General features: G+C 37.7%; 1 protein-coding gene across 5 annotated transcripts in view; it reads left to right on the forward strand.

Annotated features, from left to right (window-relative positions):
• Positions 1 to 21,963, forward strand: part of FREM1 (FRAS1 related extracellular matrix 1) — a 177,471-nt gene that overhangs the window by 133,220 nt on the left and 22,288 nt on the right. For all 5 annotated transcript variants that reach the window (XR_470440.3, XM_007499581.3, XM_001372782.4 and 2 more), the window contains 4 exons: positions 772 to 973; positions 2,167 to 2,311; positions 17,257 to 17,386; positions 21,088 to 21,160. Coding sequence is in view for 4 of the 5 variants with exons in the window: in XM_007499581.3 (XP_007499643.2) it covers positions 772 to 973; positions 2,167 to 2,311; positions 17,257 to 17,386; positions 21,088 to 21,160 (550 nt within the window). In the remaining variant the exon portion in view is untranslated. The remainder of the gene's footprint in view (positions 1 to 771; positions 974 to 2,166; positions 2,312 to 17,256; positions 17,387 to 21,087; positions 21,161 to 21,963) is intronic.

Consider the following 21,963-nt stretch of genomic DNA (forward strand, 5'->3'; position numbering starts at 1 on the left):
AATACAGCCATACTTTGCCCTCATCACCCTTCCTCTCAGTCTTTCTTTGTCATCTCCCAAAAACAAAATATGACTGGCCAGAGATAAGGCTGAATTCTTTCTGTAGATCAATATATACTCAAAGAAAGTTGGGGGGCAATTGGGTCGTTCAGTGGATAGAGTACCAGGCCTGGAGTTGGGATACTTCTTAGCTGTGTAACCTTGGGCAAGTCATTTAACTCCAGTTGTCTAGCCCTTACTCCTCTTCTGCCTTAGAATTGATACTTAGTAGACAGAAGGTAAGTGTTAAAAAACAAAAAGAGAAGAAAGTTGGCTGAACAAACATGTTCTATCAAATGAAGTAGCCAAAACCTATAAAATACATGAACTAACTTAACTTTCAATTTCTTCTTAAGACAAAATAGAGAAGGACACGTTAGGCCTAGAAGATAGAAACAAAAAGAAATCTATATTCCTTTTCTGTTTCCCAACCCCTTCCTAGTCTTTGGAAGGAGAAATTGGGAAGGAATGATCTGGTACCTTTGAGCCTCTTAGAATAAAAGATGCTTCCTAGTCTGCCTTATCCTTCATTCAGTTATTATTATTTTTCAGTAAATGTTCCATGTGTCGAACACTTTGCTAGACAACTACAGGAGGTGGGGATGAGAGGGAGATACAAAATTGAGATAAGATTCTGTTGCTGCTCTCATGAAGCTTGGAATCTCCTAAAACATTAGAGCTATGACTGTAGCCTGTCAGGAAGCATCCATCTAACTAAGTGTACTACTTCAGGTGTCCCAGTTGGATAAAAAAGCACCACGCATCATCCAGCTTCAGTGCCCTTCCCAAGTGGAGCTTCTGAAAAATGGTTGCTATGGGATTTACATAACATCTCGAGTCCTGAAGGCATCTGACCCTGATACAGAGGACAACCAAATCATCTTTAAGATTTTACGAGGCCCCCAGTACGGACATCTGGAAAATACAACAACAGGTACTGGGTTTCTCAATCCTCCTAATTGCTCATTTTAAAATACCCAATGGCTCACATCAAGGATTGGAGTGCTAGAGAGTAATTTAATTAAGTGCATGACCATTTGGTAAATAGTCCCTGAGGCTTTGTGATAGATGCAGTTTATAAATCAATACTAGTACTAAAGAGGGTTTCAAGTCAAGCTTCCCTAATCCATCTTGAATGGGAAAACCAAATGCAGAGTCACAGCTGTTTATTGTTTACAACTTTTTTTTAGGTGCCAGATTGTAATATGTATCAAGTAAGGTAGGCTGTCAGACCTAAATTCATATTTGTGACTTATTTTCAGTTCTATCGTGATTTCCAAATGATATCAATTCATTTTAAAATGTCAGTGTTAGTTGCTTGATAATTTCCCCCATGTCTGCCTTGTGGAGACAATTGTTAAAGTACTAAGCTAGACAGGATGCTACAGTTACAGATTTGTCTAGTATGTCCTTCTGTTCCCTTTCTGCCCTAACTTTTACAAAAGCCACCTCTAGGCAAAATTTTTCTGAGGCAAAAAAAAAATGGAGAATCTTTCAGTCAGTCAATAAATAAACATTTATTAAGTGCCTGTTATATACCAGGCACTGTACTAAGCCCTGGGAACATGAAGAAAGGCAAAAGACAGTCCCTGCTCTCAATCTAGTGAGAGAGACAACATGCGATAATACATAATAATATAGAGGATAATCAGATGGTAATCAAGAAAAAGGTTTCTGGTAGAAGATGGGATTTTAGCTGGATTTGAAAGAAATTAAAGAAGCCAAAAAGAAGAGATGAAAGGAGAGAGAATCCCAGACATGGGGGATATCTAGTGAACATGTCCAGTGGTAAACATTAGGAACCCAGAAAATTACTAATGCCTTAATTTTGTATCTGATGTATAGCCGTTGAAATAGTAGGAACTTCCTGAAAACCGATGTAGTTGATATTTCCAGAGTGTTTCGTGGTTTACAAGGGCACCACAGTCACCCAACTAATAAATGTCAGTGCAGGGATTGAAACTCTCATCTTTTGACTCCAAATTCAATGCCCTATCTGCTATATCGCCGCTTCTCTCCTTTATTTATCTTTAATACATTTTGGGGGACATAAAATCAATAACCATATCATTTTATTAATTCTTATTGAGTTGATAGGTATAAAATTCCTTTATTCTTTATTTTCAGGTGAATTTATTCAGGAGAGATTCAGTCAAAAGGACCTAAACAGTAAAATCATTCTTTATGTCATCAATCCATCTTCAGAAATGAATTCGGATAATTTGGAGTTTCAAGTCACAGACCCCAGTGGAAACACCGCTGCCCCTCAAATGTAATTTGTTTTTGTATTAAATAGATTAGCCTGTCATATATGATGGGCATAAAACTTAAAGTCCATTTCAGTGAACTAGACCAAAAGGTTTAAGGTAAGAAATTAACTTTCATCAGTTCATAGCCTATTCAGGAAACAGAGAGAAAAGCAAGAAAGATGGCTTTCCTTTTCATCATTGTCCTAGAGCAGGAAGATCATTAGCTCTCCAAAGTAAGGAAACATAAAAACCACTAAGTTATATCTAGTGGTGCGTGCCATGCATAAATATGAATGCATCCCCACCCCCATGGCTAGGATCTTCTTGTCTTGGCAGTACATAAGGGTTCGGAATTATGAGTCAGCCAATCTCTTGTATAACATCTTGCAGCAAGAGGTCACTCTAGGACTATGATAATTACAGACTTTCTAAAATACCCAGGCCAAGAAGAATGAAGGGGAAAATGAGACATTGTACGTCAGGCTATAAATATATTTTAATTTATGTATTTAACGGTTTTAGCAAGGCCTATTTGACAGCATTTTCCCCATTTGACAGAAGCTTCCCTCCTTCTTCCCCTGACAAAGTCCCCGCCCCCCCAAAGAAAGCAAGTACAACAGCCAGCCTTTTGTGACCAAAGATATTTAGTGGAAAGGACAGAGTTGAAAGGACAAAAAAGTAGAGTGACAAATAGATTCTTTTGAAAAAGTGTGACATATAGAATGTGTCTAACAATTGTCTTTTTCAGGACTAGTGAAAATAATCCTGTTTAATTCTTTGTTGACTTCTATAGTATTTGACATGGTTGACCATCCTCTCGTTCTGGATATTCTTTTCTCTCTGAGTTTTTATGACATTGCTATTGGATCTTCTCCTAACTATCTGTCTACTATTGCTCAATCTCCTTCACTGGGTCATTAACCTTATCATTTCCCCTAACTCTGAGGTATCGATATCCAAGGTTCTGCCCTAGACCTTCTTCTCCTCCTTCTCCGCTCTCTCATTTGGTGACCTCATCAACTTACATGGTTTTAATTCTCATCTCCATGCAGATGACTCACGGATCTGCACATGCAGCCCTGTGCTCTGTCTTGTGCTCAAGTCGAACATTACAAATTGCTACCGGACATTCTGAACTGGATATCACACAGGCATCTCTAACTCAATGAGGCCAAAACAACTCATCTCTGCCCCTCTAAACAATCCCTATCCACAATTCATCATCCTTTAGGTGATTGAAGTTCACAACTTCAAAGTCATCTTGAATGCCCTTCTCTTAATCTGTATAGTCAATTGCCAACTATTACGATTTTGACCTCCATAATCATTCATATATATCACCTTCTTTCCACACAACCATCACCCCTTCTTACTTTGATATGTATCTTTCTACTTGATAATTAGTCTTTCCCTATTCCAACCTATTTTGCCCATAGCTCGTCAAAGTAATTTTTCTAAAGCACAAGTCTGATAATATTATTTCACTACTCAGTAAATACCAGTGGCTCCCTATTGCCTCTAAGATCAAATATATAAAGTCCTTCTTAGCATTTAAAACTCTTCCCAATCTGTTCTAACTTTCTTATACTGAGTTTCCTTTACACACATGGAGGTCTGGCCAAACTAGCTTCCTAGCTGAGATCCTCATACATAGATAGCACTCTGTCTCTATGATCTTATGTTGGCTTGACCCCCCTTCCTGAATCCATTCTTTCATCACCTCTACCTTGTAGAATCACAGGTTTACTTCAAGGCATAGCTCAAGTGCCACCTTCTACGTGAAACTTTTCTTGATCCTCCCAGGTGCTAGTGCTTTCCCCCCAAGTTAGCTTATATCTCTTTTATACATGCCGAAATATGTCTATGTTGTCACTTCTAGTGAGATTATACATTCCTCAAGGGTATGGACTTTTACTTTTGTCTTTGTATTATCAGGGACCAATATAGTACTTTGCATATAGTAGACACTTCATAAATGTTCTTTAGTTGATTGATTGGTTGAATTTAATTCACTAAATATTTTTATGTGCCTACTCAGCATTGGGGATGGAAAGATTAAACAATGAAACAATTCTTACCCTCAAGAAGATTATCCAAATATGATGGGGGCAATGAGATAGACATACACAACTAGTTCAAGAGGGATAGATGTAGAATGTGTATGCTAGTAGCCACCAGCCAGCTCTTTAAAAACACAATACATTTTTTTTTTAAATATATTTTATTTGATCATTTCCAAGCATTATTCGTTAAAGACATAGATCATTTTCTTTTCCTCCCCCCCACCCCCCATAGCCGACGCGTAAGTCCACTGGGCATTAGATGTTTTCTTGATTTGAACCCATTGCTTTGTTGATAGTATTTGCATTAGAGTGTTCATTTAAAGTCTATCCTCTGTCATGTCCCCTCAACCTCTGTATTCAGGCAGTTGCTTTTTCTCGGTGTTTCCACTCCCATAGTTTATCCTTTGCTTATGAATGGTGTTTTTTTTCTCCTGGATCCCTGAAAGTTGTTCAGGGACATTACACCGCCCCTAATGGAGAAGTCCATTACGTTCGATTATACCACAGTGTATTAGTCTCTGTGTACAATGTTCTCCTGGTTCTGCTCCTCTCGCTCTGCATCACTTCCTGGAGGTTGTTCCAGTCTCCATGGAACTTCTCCACTTTATTATTCCTTTGAGCACAATAGTATTCCATCACCAACATATACCACAGTTTGTTCAGCCATTCCCCAATTGATGGGCATCCCCTCGTTTTCCAGTTTTGGGCCACCACAAAGAGCGCAGCTATGAATATTTTTGTACAAGTCTTTGTGTCCATTATCTCTTTGGGGTACAGACCCAGCAGTGCTATGGCTGGGTCAAAGGGTAGATATTCTTTTGTCGCCCTTTGGGCATAGTTCCAAATTGCCCTCCAGAATGGTTGGATCAGTTCACAACTCCACCAGCAATGAATTAATGTCCCTACTTTGCCACATCCCCTCCAGCATTCATTACTTTCCTTTGCTGTTATGTTAGCCAATCTGCTAGGTGTGAGGTGATACCTCAGAGTTGTTTTGATTTGCATCTCTCTGATTATAAGAGATGTGGAACACTTCTTCATGTGCTTGTTAATAGTTTTGATTTCTTTATCTGAGAACTGCCTATCCATTTCCCTTGCCCATTTATCAATTGGAGAATGGCTTGATTTTTTGTACAATTGATTTAGCTCATTATAAATATGAGTAATTAAACCTTTGTCAGAGGTTTCTATGAAGATTTTTTCCCAATTTGTTGTTTCCCTTCTGATTTTAGTTATATTGGTTTTGTTTGTACAAAAGCTTTTTAGTTTGATGTAGTCAAAATTATTTATTTTACATTTTGTGATTCTTTCTATATCTTGCTTGGTTTTAAAGCCTTTCCCCTCCCAAAGGTCTGACATGTATACTATTCTGTGTTTACCCAATTTACTTATGGTTTCCTTCTTTATGTTTAAGTCACTCACCCATTTTGAATTTATCTTGGTGTAGGGTGTGAGGTGTTGATCTATTCCTAGTCTCTCCCACACTGTCTTCCAATTTTCCCAGCAGTTTTTATCGAATAGTGGATTTTTGTCCCAAAAGCTGGGATCTTTGGGTTTATCGTATACTGTCTTGCTGAGGTCGTTTTCCCCCAGTCTATTCCACTGATCTTCCTTTCTGTTTCTTAGCCAGTACCAAATTGTTTTGATGACTGCTGCTTTGTAATATAGTTTGAGGTCTGGGACTGCAAGGCCCCCATCATATGTGTTTTTTTTCATTATTTCCCTGGATATCCTTGATCTTTTGTTCTTCCAAATGAACTTTGTTATGGTTTTTTCTAAATCAGTGAAGAAGTATTTTGGTAGTTCAATGGGTATGGCACTAAATAGATAAATAAGTTTGGGTAGGATGGTCATTTTTATTATATTGGCTCGTCCTATCCATGAGCAGTTAATGTTTTTCCAATTGTTCAAGTCTAGTTTTAGTTGTGTGGCGAGTGTTTTGTAGTTGTGTTCATATAGTTCCTGTGTTTGTCTTGGGAGATAGATTCCTAGGTATTTTATTTTGTCTAAGGTGATTTTGAATGGGATTTCTCTTTCTAGTTCTTGCTGCTGAGCTGTGTTGGAGATATATAGAAAAGCTGATGATTTATGTGGGTTTATTTTGTATCCTGCAACTTTGCTAAAGTTGTTGATTATTTCAATTAGCTTTTTGGTTGAATCTCTAGGATTCTTTAAGTAGACCATCATGTCATCCGCAAAGAGTGATAACTTGGTCTCCTCCTTGCCTATTCTGATGCCTTCAATTTCTTTATCTTCTCTAATTGCTACTGCTAGTGTTTCTAGTACAATGTCAAATAGTAGAGGTGATAATGGGCATCCTTGTTTCACTCCTGATCTTATTGGGAATGCATCTAGTTTATCCCCATTGCAGATGATATTAGCTGTTGGTTTTAGATATATACTGTTTATTATTTTTAGGAATGACCCTTCTATTCCTATGCTTTCTAGTGTTTTTAATAGGAATGGGTGTTGTATTTTATCAAAGGCTTTTTCTGCATCTATTGAGATAATCATGTGGTTCTTGCTAGTTTGCTTGTTGATGTGGTCAATTATGTGGATGGTTTTCCTAATGTTGAACCAGCCCTGCATCCCTGGTATGAATCCTACTTGATCATGGTGAATGATCCTTCTGATCACTTGCTGGAGTCTTTTTGCTAGTATCCTATTTAAAATTTTTGCATCTATATTCATTAGGGAGATTGGTCTATAGTTTTCTTTCTCTGTTTTTGACCTGCCTGGTTTTGGAATCAGTACCATGTTTGTGTCGTAAAAGGAGTTTGGTAGAACTCCCTCTTTGCTTATTATGTCAAATAGTTTGTATAGTATTGGGGTTAATTGTTCTCTGAATGTTTGATAGAATTCACAGGTGAATCCATCAGGCCCTGGGGATTTTTTCTTAGGAAGTTCTTTGATGGCTTGATGGATTTCAATTTCTGATATGGGATTATTTAAGAATTCTATTTCCTCTTCTGTTAGTCTAGGCAGTTTGTATTTTTGTATATATTCATCCATATCTCCTAAATTGGTGTATTTATTGCCATATAATTGGGCAAAGTAATTTCTAATGATTGCCTTAATTTCCTCCTCATTGGAGGTGCTGTCCCCCTTTTCATCTTTAATGCTGTGAATTTGCTTTTCTTCCTTCCTTTTTTTAATTAGATTGACCAGTACTTTGTCTATTTTGTTTGTTTTTTCAAAGTACCAGCTTCTTGTCTTATTTATTAAATCAATAGTTCTATCACTTTCGATTTTATTAATTTCTCCCTTAATTTTTAGGATTTCTAATTTGGTTTTCTGCTGGGGGTTTTTAATTTGATCGCTTTCGAGTTTTTTCAATTGCATTTCCAATTGATTGATCTCTGCTCTCCCTTGTTTGTTAATATGAGCTTTCAGGGATATGAATTTGCCTCTGATTACCGCTTTGGCTGCATCCCAAAAGGTTTGAAAGGATGTTTCGCCATTGTCATTTTCCTTGATGAAATTATTAATTGTTTCTATGATTTCTTCTTTAGCTAAACGGTTTTGGAGTATCATATTGTTTAATTTCCAATTGGTTTTAGATTTGGTTTTCCATGTACCATTACTAATCATTATTTTTATTGCCTTGTGATCTGAGAAGGCTGCATTCATTATTTCTGCTTTTTTGCATTTGTGTGCTATGTTTCTGTGACCTAATGTATGGTCAATTTTTGTGAATGTGCCATGTGGTGCTGAGAAGAAGGTGTATTCCTTTTTATCCCTATTTATTTTTCTCCATATGTCTATTAATTCTAATTTTTCTAAGATTTCATTCACTTCTTTTACCTCTTTCTTATTTATTTTTTGATTTGATTTATCTAAATTTGATAATGGTTGGTTTAAGTCTCCCACTAGTATGGTTTTATTGTCTATTTCTTCCTTCAATTCTCCTAGTTTCTCCATTAGAAATTTGGGTGCTATATTATTTGGTGCATACATGTTGATTAATGATATTTCCTCATTGTCTAGAGTCCCTTTTAACAAAATATAATTACCTTCCCTATCCCTTTTGATCAGGTCTATTTTTGCATTGGCTTTATCAGATATCATGATTACCACTCCTGCCTTCTTTCTATCAGTTGAGGCCCAGAAGGTCTTACTCCATCCTTTAATTCTGACCTTGTGGGTGTCAACCCGCCTCACGTGTGTTTCTTGAAGACAACATATGGTAGGGTTTTGGATTCTAATCCATTCAGCTATTCGTCTACGTTTTATGGGTGAGTTCATCCCATTCACGTTCAAAGTTATGATTGTCATTTGTGGACTCCCTGGCATTTTGATTGCCTTCCCTAATTCTAACCTTTTCTTCTTCGGCTCTACCTTTTAGTCCAGTGATTTACTTTGAATCAGTCCCCCTTGTCCCCTCCCTTGATGTTTCCCTTTTTAGTCCCTCCCTTTTTGTTCCCTCCCCCTCCCCCCTCTCTTTCCCTCCCTTTTTGTTCTCCCTCTCCCCCTCCCCCCCTTGGTTTTCCCTTCTCCTTACCCTTGTTGGGTAAGATAGAATTCAAGATCCCAATGGATCTGGATGTTTTTCCCTCTCAGAGTTGATTTCCCTGAGATTGAGGTTTAAGTAAACCCCCCCCCCCTCTTCCTCTCCTTCTTATAGGAGTTTTCTTCCCCTCCCCTTCCCCTGTGAATCTTTGTGTGAGAACCATTATTCTATTTGGTCTTTCTTTACCCCCTATTTATACATTACATTTTCCCCACATATTAGTATACATAGGTTGATATAAATGTAGTCCTTATAGAAGAGAGTTTGAGTAAAAGAAGATAACATTTTTCCCCTTTCCTTAATATTTACCTTTTCAGGTATTCCTTGCTCTTTGATTTTCGGTATCAAACTTTCCACAGAGCTCTGGTCTTTTCTTTGCAAAAAGTTGGAAGTCTTCTATTTTGTTGAATGCCCATACTTTCCCTTGGAAGTATATAGTCAGTTTTGCTGGGTAGCTGATTCTTGGTTGGAGACCCAGCTCTCTTGCCTTTCTGAAGATCATGTTCCATGCCTTACGATCATTCAGCGTAGAACTTGCAAGGTCTTGTGTGACCCTGATTGGCATTCCTTTATATCTAAATTGTCTTTTTCTGGCTTCCTGTAGGATTTTTTCTTTTGTTTGATAGCTTTGGAATTTGGCAATTACATTCCTGGGAGTTGTCTTTTGGGGGTTTAGTGTAGAAGGTGTTCTGTGAGCTCTGTCAGTGGATGTATTGCCCCCTTGTTCTAGAATCTCTGGGCAATTTTCTTTGATTATATCTTGTATCACCATGTCCAGTTTGGTGTTTATTTCTGGCTTTTCTGGGAGTCCAATTATTCTTAAATTTTCTCTTCTCCCCCTGTTTTCCAGATCTATCACCTTGTCGGTGAGATATTTTATGTTCTCTTCTAATTTCTTGGTGTTTTGGCTTTGCTTTATTAGTTCTTGCTTTAAAGCCTGGTTTTCTTTTACAGTTTGGTCAAACTGGTTTTGTAGATGCGTGAATTTCTTTTGCATCATTTCCCACTTTTCCTCCCAGAGGGCTTCCATCTTTTTGGTCCTTTCTGATTCAAATTCTTCATGGGTTTGTGGAGAGTTTCTATTTCCTTTGGAAGATTTTGGAGAATTTTCTTGTATATCTTCTTCTATCTGCTCTGTATTTTGTATTTTGGCTCCATAGAATGTGTCCAGAGTCGCCCCTTTCTTCTTATTTTTCTTGGTATTTTGGGGCTTCTGTGCTTCTGTGGAATTTGTCATCTCTGAACGTGGAGGATTGGCTTTTCTTGTCTTTGTCTGGTGATCAGTGGCTTTAGTCCTGGGCAGATGTTGGTTCTATGAGCGTTCCCTGGGTTAAATTGAATATGCCTCACTGGAACTGGAATGGAAGGGTCGGACCACGAGGCCACACTCTCCCCCTGGCTCGATTTCCGGAAGTTGCCTTCAGAATCCCTGGCCGTGAGGCTGTTTCGTGGGCCTGCGGGGGGATGGGCTGCCGCTTCCCCAAGCTCCGAGAGCACAGACTTTCACTGAGACTTGGATAGCAGGATCCAGCCCGTGAGGCTGTCTTGCCCGCCCTGAGGGTTGCTGTTGTTTTGACCAGCTCTCTGCAGCGGAGGCCCCAGGCAGTAACTTTCACCCGGACCGACCAGCTCTTTGCAGCGGAGGCCCCAGGCAGTAACTTTCACCCGGACCTACCGGCTCTTTGACCAACCGGCTCTTTGCAGCGGAAGCCCCAGGCAGTAACTTTCACCCGGACTGGGACTTGGGTAGAAGACCCTGAGGGTTGTTGTTCCTCAGACCCTGCTCTCTGAGCCCGGCGCGGCTGCCGCTTCCGGGAGCCTTGGACTCTGCGCTCCTACCCCTGAGGTCCGAGGGATCTCGGGTTCTGGCTTTTAAGGGGAGCCGTACCTTTTGAACTGGGTCCAGGTCCAGGAGGAGGGTTCCCAGGTTCTGTGCTGTTGATCGTTTTGAATTTCGGCGCCTTAGGAGCTTCTAGTTTGAGATCGGTCGGGAAGGGTTTTCCGGAGATCTGAACTTCAGCTTTCTCTAAGCCGCCATCTTAACCGGAAGTCCTCAAAAACACAATACATTTTTAAATGCAATCTGCATTATTAACATTTTATCCATCACTTCCATCATCAAAATCATAACAACTAAAGCCCTGATTTGAAGAATTTGCCAATATCTGTGGTAAAGATGCTCAGACTGAAAATTTAACAATCCACTCTACTCAGTGCACACCAGCTCCAGCACACACCCATGGAGGGAGAAAGAATTTTGGATGATCTTTATCCTTTGCATTCTTATTAAAATTTTTCTTCTTAAGTGCAGTAAGAATCCTCTAAGTCATTAAATTTGATTGCCTCTTTCTACATATGAGGCTCAAAATGGGAAAGTTCCTTGCCCAAGTTCTGAGTCCAAGGACTTGACTAAGGTCACATCTGGAGTAAATGACAGGACCAGGATTTGGAATTAGATTCTCTGCCTCTGATCTGTCACTCTTTCTTTTGTACTTTTATGGTCAGGTTGAAAGCTAATCATATTCCAGTTCTCTTTGTGCCTGCCAGCTCCAGGCTTGCTTTTGCCTTTTTTTTTTCAATTACATTCTCATGGTAATTATTTTTCCCAGTCAATTCTGGTCATTTGTCCTAGGTTCTTTCATTGACCATCTGAGAACAAAGGGCTGTGATCATCTTCCCCTCGGGAAGAAGGCTCTAAAAAATGCCCTTGTTTAGTTTGAATGAATGCAGTGTATTTCCACCATGCTCTCCCTAACCACCTCCAGCCCCTTTTCTTGTGGAAAAAACACAGCCCATGACTTGCAATCTCAGGATCTGCCAGGAGATGTCTCTACAGACAATAGTAGAGAAATAAAGGCTACTAAACCAAATCAACAGTAATGTGTGCCCAAGGTGCAACATGATGGGCCTCCCCCTAGCTGAGCTTCTAAAAACCAGAGGGGTAGGAAATTATAGATTTTTCTACCTAATTCTCTGTGTATATGTATGTATTCATGTATATGTGTGCCATTTAAGAAATGCTTGAAGGGAGAGGAATATTTATCTTTGTGTATGTGTATATAAAAGGAAACCAACTTAAAAACTTTGTCAATAAGCTACTTGTTTTGGAATGACAGACATAAAAATTCCCCCTCAAAAAAAGGATGTTATATAAAAGGTGGTTTGGGCCCCTTGGCAAGTATCAACTCATATTTTTCTGGTTCCTTAAGGTTTATGAAGCACTTAAATTACCAACCCTATGAAAGAGGGAGTACAAATAATATTACTCCCATTTTTCAGGAGAGGAAGCTGAGGCTTAGTGGGCTGCTCAGATAATTGATCAGATCTGGGCTTCCCACTTAGAACTTCTGGGTCCACATTCAGCCCTATTTCCATGCTACTACATTAACACCCTAAAATCTTTTTAACCTCCATCGTAGTAGAAATATCAAACCTCTTCAACCAGTATTCAGAATGTGCCTTCAGTGCACAGCAAGGAAAGAGTAGGATGGCACTGAGAACATACCTCTTCTCCTCCCCTCCAGCTGCTGGCCACCCATTTGGGAGCAAGACAGGAACCATATGGTTTGGGAAACACTCCTTCCACTTCTGTGTATGAGCTGCTCTAGCATAAAGAACATTTGTAAGTCAGACATTTTGAAAGTCAAGGAATGCCTCAACTTTCAGGCACATAGCATCAATTCAGCTTAAACCTACACACATTTATTTAGCATCCATTGTATAGAGTAGATCCCACCAATAACTATAACATGAAATGAACGATGACGAGTGCACTGGAGAGGTACAACGAAAAGTTTAATGCAAGATGTTTTTAGCAGTAATTGAAGATAGAAAAGAATTCCACCAAAAGAACCAGTACATCGGAGGCTTAAGCAGCGTTGTTAATAGATCATTGTAGTAGCTTTGGGACCAGCGACAGAGGATGTTAAGCGGAAGGGAGTAATGTAGAAGAAGTCTAAACAGGTCTTGTCCAAGGGTAGAGGGCTTTGCAAAGCAGGAGGAGTTTGACTTGGCAGGCAATAGTCTGCCACTGAAGATTTTTGAGCAGTGGAGTGACAGGACTAGATCTAGGCATAAGGGAGAATTACTGTCAGAAGCACTGAGTGGCAGAAGGAAGCCCACCTCTAATTAAAAATTTGCTAGGGACTAATATACAAAGGGTGTAATCCACATAGCTAATAATCAAAGCAACGTGTAAATGCTACTGAAATTTGTCTCCTTTGGGGAGAAGCAGTGCCCACATCAGCATTCTAAAGACATGATGTAGTAAACAGCCTTTCTAATTAAAGGGGAAGGGATTTGGAAGAGACAAGCTAGAATAAAAAAGTATTTTTTTTAAAACAAGGATGCCAGGGAACCTTCAAAAGAAAGGGAAGGATTTATGTGCAGTAGGGAATGTCTGGGGGGCCTGATTCTGCAATGCTAATGACTTAGTGGTATAATGGAAAGGGTTGATTTTATTACATTGAAATCAAGGCAAATTTTGCTTAAATAAAGTTATCAGACCCTGTTGGTTAATGGTTTTACACAGAAGTTAGCATCCTCTTGACAAAACTCAGAAGGCTTTATTTACATGATAATCAAATCTGGATATCTAAGACCTTTTTAAAAAAGACACCTCAGGATATGAGTCTTAAGTCTTCTAGTTAGAAGGAAACTTAGAATCACATAATTTAGGAATGGAATGGACCTCAGGAGCCATCTATTCCGATTCATATTAAAAAAAAATCTTCTATAACATACTAAGCAAAATCATTTTTTTCAGCTCTTTTCTTTATACACACTAGGAAAGTTTTGTTCCAAAGGGTTAAGTGACTGGTCCAAGGCCATCCAGAAAATAAAGAATAGAACTAAGATTCAAATCTACATCTTTTGACTCCAAACTAATTCTCTTTCATATGTTAATTATGTGATATTAGAAAAAAAGCTTGACTAGGGACTATTTTGTTAGATTTTTAGTTCGATTTCTGGCTAAAATCAGAAATGATGCATGTACAAATGATCTGTGTAAAACTGGGAGATTCCAAGTCTGATTATTTGGTGTGGGATAATAAATTCAACCTTTCTTTCAAGCCACTTTAAAAAAAATCACTGATACTTCTCTCCCAGAGTAGTTACATAAAATAAAAGGAAAAAGAAAATCAAACCCGTGAATCCCAAAACATTTAAAAAATTCTTACAAAACTTTTGACAAGAAAGGGAATTGAAACGCTTGGCTAAAATTAAGCTTTTGGATTATCTGTGGATAACAATTATCCCTTCTGATTTCTGGTCCTCACTCCTGGGAAAAATCAAATGCTGACTTCCTATGACTATAGGGTTTAATAGATATGTGCCAATGCATTCCAAATACATTGTGGGGGCTTTTTGTTTTTATTATGGAGTTCTAACCTTATCTTTAAGTCATACACTCCTTGCATATAAAAGCACAAGTATTTATGCTAATAATAATATATGTTTTCATATGACCTTTCATTGAGATACTCAAAGTATTTAATAAGCATTAAGTAAGCCTCATATACTCTTTGAAGTAGGAGGTTAAATAGACTTTGGAAAATAGAGAAACTGAGGCACACAGGGGTTAAGTAATTCATACCCAATAACTTCTGACCCATGACTCAGAATCCCAAACTAACATTTCAGCCCTGGAAAGCAAGTCTTTCCTTTATTTTAATGTTTATTTCTTCAGAACTTAACATTTGTATAAACTAATTACAGCCATAAAAAAGTACCAGAACATGTTTCAGTGAATGGAAAATCCAGACAGAGATCCCCTGCATAGCTTACCACAGATATGCATCTGCATTTGTCAAGAAATTGACCCTTTCTGCAAGGTGCTCATTTAAATAAGAAGTAGTAAGTGTGGATTAGTAGAGTGCTGGAATTGGAGTCAGTAAGACTTTGGTTGAAATGTGCCTCAGTTTCTTCATCTGTAAATGAGGGGGTAAACTGTATAATCTGTTAGGTCTCTTCTACAATTTACTCTGTAATCCTACGAATCATTTCCTGAGATGAAATGAAGCCATTCTTCAAAATTCTTTAGTTCAGAAACTTGAGCAAAAATATCAGTTGTATGGTAGAAACTAGGAGAACTGCATATGTCGTTCAATTGAATAAATATTCATTAAGCTGTTATGATATGAATGGACATGGAAAAGAATTGAATGTGTGGAGATCCAAGGATTTACAAACATTGATACAGCTCTGACACTTAATTAGCTGTGTGATTCTAGGCAGCCAAGTTATCCATGTTTCTGCTTCCTTATAAGTAAAATGAGAGGGTTAGAGAAGATGGCCTTCAAAGACCCTTTCAGCTCTAAATCTCTAATCCTATGATGAAAACATGAATTTATAAAAGTGCCAAAGTACACTAGTGTTTAAATTGTCTGGAAATTAAAAAAAAATAAAGAGTACAACTCCCGGCTCAAGAAGCTTACTGTCTATTAGAAGGATTTAGACACAATGATGAAGACATGTAGATATATTTATCTTAAAAGTAATACAAATGAAAAAAAAGAAAATTCATTTCAATTGTATTTGCTTCCTTTCACATCCACATCAAACTGTTTCTTCATATTTAGAGGCAATTAAGTGGTAGAGAGGATAGAGAAGTAGACCTGAAATTAGGAAGACTTGAATTCAAATCACTGAAGCTGTCTGCATGTTCCTCAACTCTAAAAGTGGGTTTAAAATACCACCTACTTTCCAGAATTGTTGCAAGGATCAAATGAGGCAATATCTGTAAAGTGCTATGAAAACCTTAAAGTATCATATAAATGCTAATTATTATAATTATTATTATCACTATTATCTAACAAAAGTTTAAATGTGTAGACATTGTTGAAATCTATCCAAATCTATTCCTTTTATTCTTTGCTCCTCCCCTGTCCTAGGGAAAAAATGAATTGGAGTCAGAGGACTTGCTTTCAAATGCTGGCTCTCCTACTAACCTTTAAAGACCTTTCAGAAATCATTTACAGTGGGCCTTAGTGTCCTCATCTATATAATGAGAGATTTAAAGTTGATTATCTCTAGGGTTGTTTTCCTCCTTTCATTCATCTCATGTCTGTCTTTTCTTCCTGCTTTTCTTGGTAACACATATTTTTTTCACTTCTCCTCAATTTCCTAACCTGTCAGGAGTTGTTTGTCCCATGTAGTTTCCATTAGCATTTCAACCCTACCTACCTACTACATGTTCTTCTCAGAACTCTATAGGCATAGGGATTCTTTCTTTCTCCTGTTATTTTGTTTCATGGCAGATTTGAATTCATTTGCATCAAAAAAGTCATCTGAGTTAGAAAACTTACAGTTTAATTTGCAGGAGAACTCTTTATGTGGTTGTAGAAGTCTTCAAACCTTAGTATAATGTATTTTTATGATATATCATTAGACTTTGATAATAACCTTACTCTAGCACAACTTCTAAAATTAACTCCCTCCTAGAAATCAAGGAAGGTCTTCTAATTTGAGAGCCTTATGTTCATGATGCTGCTATCTAGTCTTTCTAGAGATTAATGAAAAATTAAAAAGAAAGATCTGGGAAGAAATAATGACATTGAAAAGAGGAAGATTAGATTCTATTGGAAGGTCTTGGAAATTCCTCCTAAGGTGGCAACAATAGCGTATGGTTTATGAGAAAGGGAAGTCATAATAGATCAATGGCAAGAGAATTGGGTCTCCCTGGGTTGAAGTCCTGATTCTATCACCAACTTGCTGTATGGTCTTGGTCAAATTACATAATCTTCATAATCATTTTCTCATTTGTTAAGTGAGAAGTTTGGCCTAAATGATCTCTAAGGTCCTTTTTAGTTTTGATAACCTTCAAAAGCAACTTAAAAGGGATAGCTGGGTAGCTCAATGGATTGAAAACCAGACCTAGAGACGGAAGGTCCTAGGTTCAAATCTGGCCTCAGACACTTCCCAGCTGTGTGACCATGGGCAAGTCATTTAACCCCCATTTCCTAGCTAGCCCTTACCACTCTTCTGCCTTGGAACTGATACACAATATTGACTCCAAGACGGAAGGTAAGGGTTTATAAAAACATTTTTTAAAAAGCAACTTAAGGGTTTATAGGAGGGATGACAATGAAGGGAAACAGACAGTGGAAGTGCCAAAATAAAATTGGAGATTTAAGGAGAAACAAATGCAAACTCCTGCTCTAAGTTACTTGTAAAAAAAAAACACATATCCCAAAATTTCCCCATATTTTTATGCTTGGACACTAATAGGAAGAATCAAACTGGGACTCTCTCAATTCTGATTTATACTTATTATGATTTTTGTGTGAGTTAAGAGTCACAATATCATAACCCTAAGGGAAATCTATTTATCCTATAAGAATTAATGCTACATTTCTCATAAATATCTTTCTTTCTCTTCCTTCTGTGTGCATAGTTTGGAACTAAAGTGGTCCCACATTCATTTGCCCCAGACTGAATATGAAGTTTGTGAAAACATGAACACAGTACCACTGAAAATCACTAGGATGGGCCATTTAATGGAATCAGCCTTTGTTGGAGTAAAGGTAACTTCAAATCTAAAATTATAAACCTGAGAGCAAGTTTATGTGCTAAAAGTGCCCATTGAAACCTTGTACCCTGGAAACCTTCCAAAGCAATCAGTGTGAATTCACATTCCATGAGTGCCACCCCACCCCTGGGATTTTGACTGCAAATTCTTCTGAGATCATGCCAGCCTCAGTTTGTGTTCATTTGTACATGACTGAAATGTGTTCGGAATGAACCTTAACTGTAAAGCTTCATGTGGTTATTTGCATAAAGTCTTTGATTTTGATTTCATAATCATATTGTTAGGATTAGTTCACTGACAACATGTGATTTAGAAATGGAAGATTATTTCCCTCTTACTCCAGTAGGACTAATATGAGTAAAGAAAATTGCATAAGTAATGGCACCATGAATTCTTTGTATTATTTGATTTGTGGATTATGTGCAAGAAGTTTTCAATTCCAAGCTAATTTCTTCCTACCATCTAGAATACTTAAAAAGCTTCCTCCCTCCCTTCCATGCTTCCCTCCTTCCTTCCTTCCTTCCTTCCTTCCTTCCTTCCTTCCTTCCTTCCTTCCTTCCTTCCTTCCTTCCTTTTTTTCCTTCCTTCCTTCCTTCCTTCCTTCCTTCCTTCCTTCCTTCCTTCCTTCCTTCCTTCCTTCCTTCCTTCCTTCCTTCCTTCCTTCCTTCCTTCCTTCCATCTTTCTTCCTTTCTTTCCTTTCTCCCTCCCTTCCTCCTTTCCTCCCTCCCTCCCAATCCATTCCTTTCAATATATTTATGGAATGAAGCATAATTTAATATTAGTCTAAGATAAAAGAACTACAAGGTTGAACATTGTACAAATCTGTGTCTTTATAGAATGTTCCAAAGCCAAGTAGAGATGATTTTCAGAATATATGCTATTTATGTATATTATATATATTTTTATCATCTATAGCGCCCTTCATCAGTCTAGTCAAGAATTAATCATTGCAAATCATAATACTTTCTACAGCTGAAATGCTCCAGAAGGGCTCCTGAAATAAGATTCCTTTAAGGGACTACAAAGAGAAAAAATGGAACCTTTGGCAAAATTGAATCAAACATTTCATTGTCCAGCCTACTTCCTTTTCTTAAGAGAAAAGGGACAAATAGACTGTGAAATCAAATCTATTATAAACCTCAATTATAATGTATCAAGTATCTATAAAAGCATTTGAGTTCTAAAAAGGTCAAAAGGTAAGGTGAGGTGTTTTAAAAACAGGTTCTCTTTCCTCTGACTGTTGCTTCACTGTCCTAATAAACATTCATCTATGAAAATAGCCAAGAACATAGAAGCAAAATAGTGTATTGGGAAAAATACTGGCTTCAGTGTTCAGAAGGTTCAGAAGCCCTTGATTCAAATCCTGGCACTGCAATTAACTATCTTTGTAAACTTAGACAATTCCTTCTCCTCTCTGGGGCCTCAGTTTCCTCATTTGTATAATGAGGAGATTGGATATACTCTCTATGGCCCCTTTCCAGTTTTAAATCTGATAATGTTCCATATGTGTGTGCAGTTGATTATTTACAAAAATATCTGATGATGTGCCTTTGTCTTTTCACATATTCTTCTCTGCCTATGTAGAAAATGCCATATGTTCCAGAGTTTCTGCCAGTGCCATTATCCCCCTTGCCAGTATAGAAATAGTTTGTGTGATTTTACACTTAATCCTATTTTTGACTGAGTAAGCAGTAGTAGCTACATCACGAGTTGTAGGATCAGATTCAAAGAATGTTAGAGTTGAGCCCATCAAATCCAATCCTTCATTTTACAGATCTAGAAACTGAGGTTCACAGAAATTAAGGGACGTGACTAAATTCATATAGCTAGTATATATGACAACTGTGAGTTAAAACAAGTTCTCCTGACAATCATATATTTGTAAACTTCAACATAGTATATACATGTTAGTTGTTATGTTCTGATGCAGTTTTCTTTTCATTTTAAGCCATGATATATACTTCCATCAGCCTGAGTTTGCAATCTTCCCTTCTTGAGACAAAGCTATTGTGTATTTCTGTGGGAATTCAAGGCTCACACAAACTTCCCTCTTTACATTATTGGCCATATGACAAAAAAAGGGAGGAAATAGATGATGGGCTCTTGGCATATGATTAAATCATTCTCCCTAATCTAACAAACCTCTCTACTTGCCTTGATCCATCCTATTTCTTTTCTCGCATAAGCTTCTGTACACTCCATGGTGGTAAATACTAGGTAATTGCATATGCAGGTCTCATGCAGGGACCCAAGTGTAATGGAACCTCCAGCATATGGTAAATACAGGTGTACAATAGCCCACCGCTTCTCAATAAGAGATTGTTCCACAGGAGCCTGGGTATCACAAACAAAGAGAGATGCAAAGCGATGGAGATAATGCTGGGAAGAACTATTTGATAAAAATGCTTTCAATTCAGACATATTAAATGAAGCCTATTCTCTTCAGTCCTCTCAGTATTTTTTAAAGGAGAGATTTTTAAAAATTGCTTTTGAATTTTAAAAATTGATTTCATAGTTAGATAAACCACCTTTTGTTGGTGGAAGGGGAATTTTAAACTTTTCCTGAACACCTAATAATTAAAAAAAAACACATTTTAAAGCAATGCACAAAATGACACCTGTCTGCTTCATGTTCTTTTTAACTAGGGCCCTAATGGGACTATATTTACATTTCTCTAGTCAAGTTGAGGTGAGGGGTCTTCCTAAGAAACCTTCATGTGTCCACTTGCAGAAAAGAATGGGGTCCTACCCAGAACATGTGACAGCCTGCCTTATTTTAAATCCTAGCACTTTGGGTCACTTGTGTGCCGGATAATTTCTCAGCAACATATGATTTGGGAATGCTGCAAAACCCTCAATTCTTAATGCAAATCCATGGTGAGGGTAGACTGCTTCTTGAGACTATCCTCAGTCCAATTCTCCCTACAGAGCTCTCATTCACATCATGGAAGAGCTATATTTCTATCCAGACTGAATGACCCAGACCTTTTTGTTAATTAATAGAGTTCAGAACCTTTCAATGTTATTCACCTAGCAAGTCAGCTAAATGGATCATCACCAGGGTGTCAAGAAAAACCTTCTTTTTCCTCCCCCTCCCCTTGGCTTCCTTTAGAAGAAATTCTTACCTTTTTTTTTTGATTGCTGGACTCCTTTAGCAGTGTGGTGAAGTCTATGGACCCTGTCCCAGAATAGTGTTTTTAAAGCATAAAATAAAATATGTAGGATTACAAAGGAAGCAAATGATTCTGAAGTACAGTTATCAACATATTTTTTGACACCCAAACAAATTCATGAACTCTAGTGTAAGAACCCCTGCTCTAGGACACAATTTTAAAGCAAGAAAGAAGGTGCTATATTTTACACCTAATAAAGGAAAAATATTTTTACATTTTATTCCATTTTACTTCTATTAAGGAAACTTGCTTATTGTGAAAGAAAAGAAAAAAGAACCTATTTTCCAGTAAATTAGCTTCTAAGAGGATTCTTGTCACCAGAATCTTCAATGGTTCCATTAAAAATATACTACACCTACACATAATATGAATAAGCTCAATAATGAAAACAAATTCAGCTGCCTGGATTTGAGCAGGCAGAATGTAGAAAACATAAACTCATCCAATTTCTCTGTCTTTATATCACTAAAAGAAAGATTTCTCCCTCTCTCTGTCTCCTTTCCTGCTCCCATCCCTTTTAAGGTTAATCAAGTATCTGCTACAATTGGAAAAGATTTCACCGTGAGTCCATCAAAGCTGATTCAGTTTGATCCAGGTACGTTTTGCCATGATCATTTGCTTTGCTTTTTCAGAGGGGAAACTGGGAGTTTGCAGCACATATGGTATATGAGAAAATTGATTTGAAACTCTAGGTCTCTCCACTTATACCACAGTGAGGTTCTTTGAATGGCATATCACCATAGGTTTCTATTTACAAAAGATCTCTCTGTGGCCCAATAATAAGATGACTGTTAATTTTCCTTGCTATCTGCACCCTAACGTAAATCTTTGCTTCCAGAAGTGGGAAGCACATAATCATTCATCTTTCTGGATGAGCTTCTATATGGTTTCAGGTTTAGGGATTGGTTTAAGTCACATTATTCTAAAGGAAAGGGCTGGGGAAGGACTTGTAGAGGGAGGCCTGAGTATGGGAACAAGGTCCTAGGGACACATTAGAGCACAGTGAAGTCAGTCATTGTTAGCAGATACTACATGATACTTCAGAAGAAGATGAAGGAAGAGGAATCCTTATTTTCCCATAGAATATAGAGAAAACCTATATATAAGTCAAGAAGAGTTATTCGTAATTCTTACCTGATTTTACAACATGGAATAGGAGGATTTGTTATTTTTATTTTAGTATGTAAGCTATTAAATGTTATTGGCTAACAATTATGTTGCTCTCCTACAGTATTTAACTATCTAAAATGCACAAGTAAATTCTTTAAGCTGACTACATGCTATATAAAGAATGGCAGTAGTTAGTTTATTTTTTATTCTAATTCAGTATCTCTTGGATGGTGACCCTGTGTTTTCTAAGACCATTTCATCAAAGCAAAGGCTTCCAAAGATTCCACT

The sequence above is a fragment of the Monodelphis domestica genome, chromosome 7, assembly GCF_027887165.1.
Source record: "Monodelphis domestica isolate mMonDom1 chromosome 7, mMonDom1.pri, whole genome shotgun sequence".
NCBI classification, from domain to species: Eukaryota; Metazoa; Chordata; class Mammalia; order Didelphimorphia; family Didelphidae; genus Monodelphis; species Monodelphis domestica.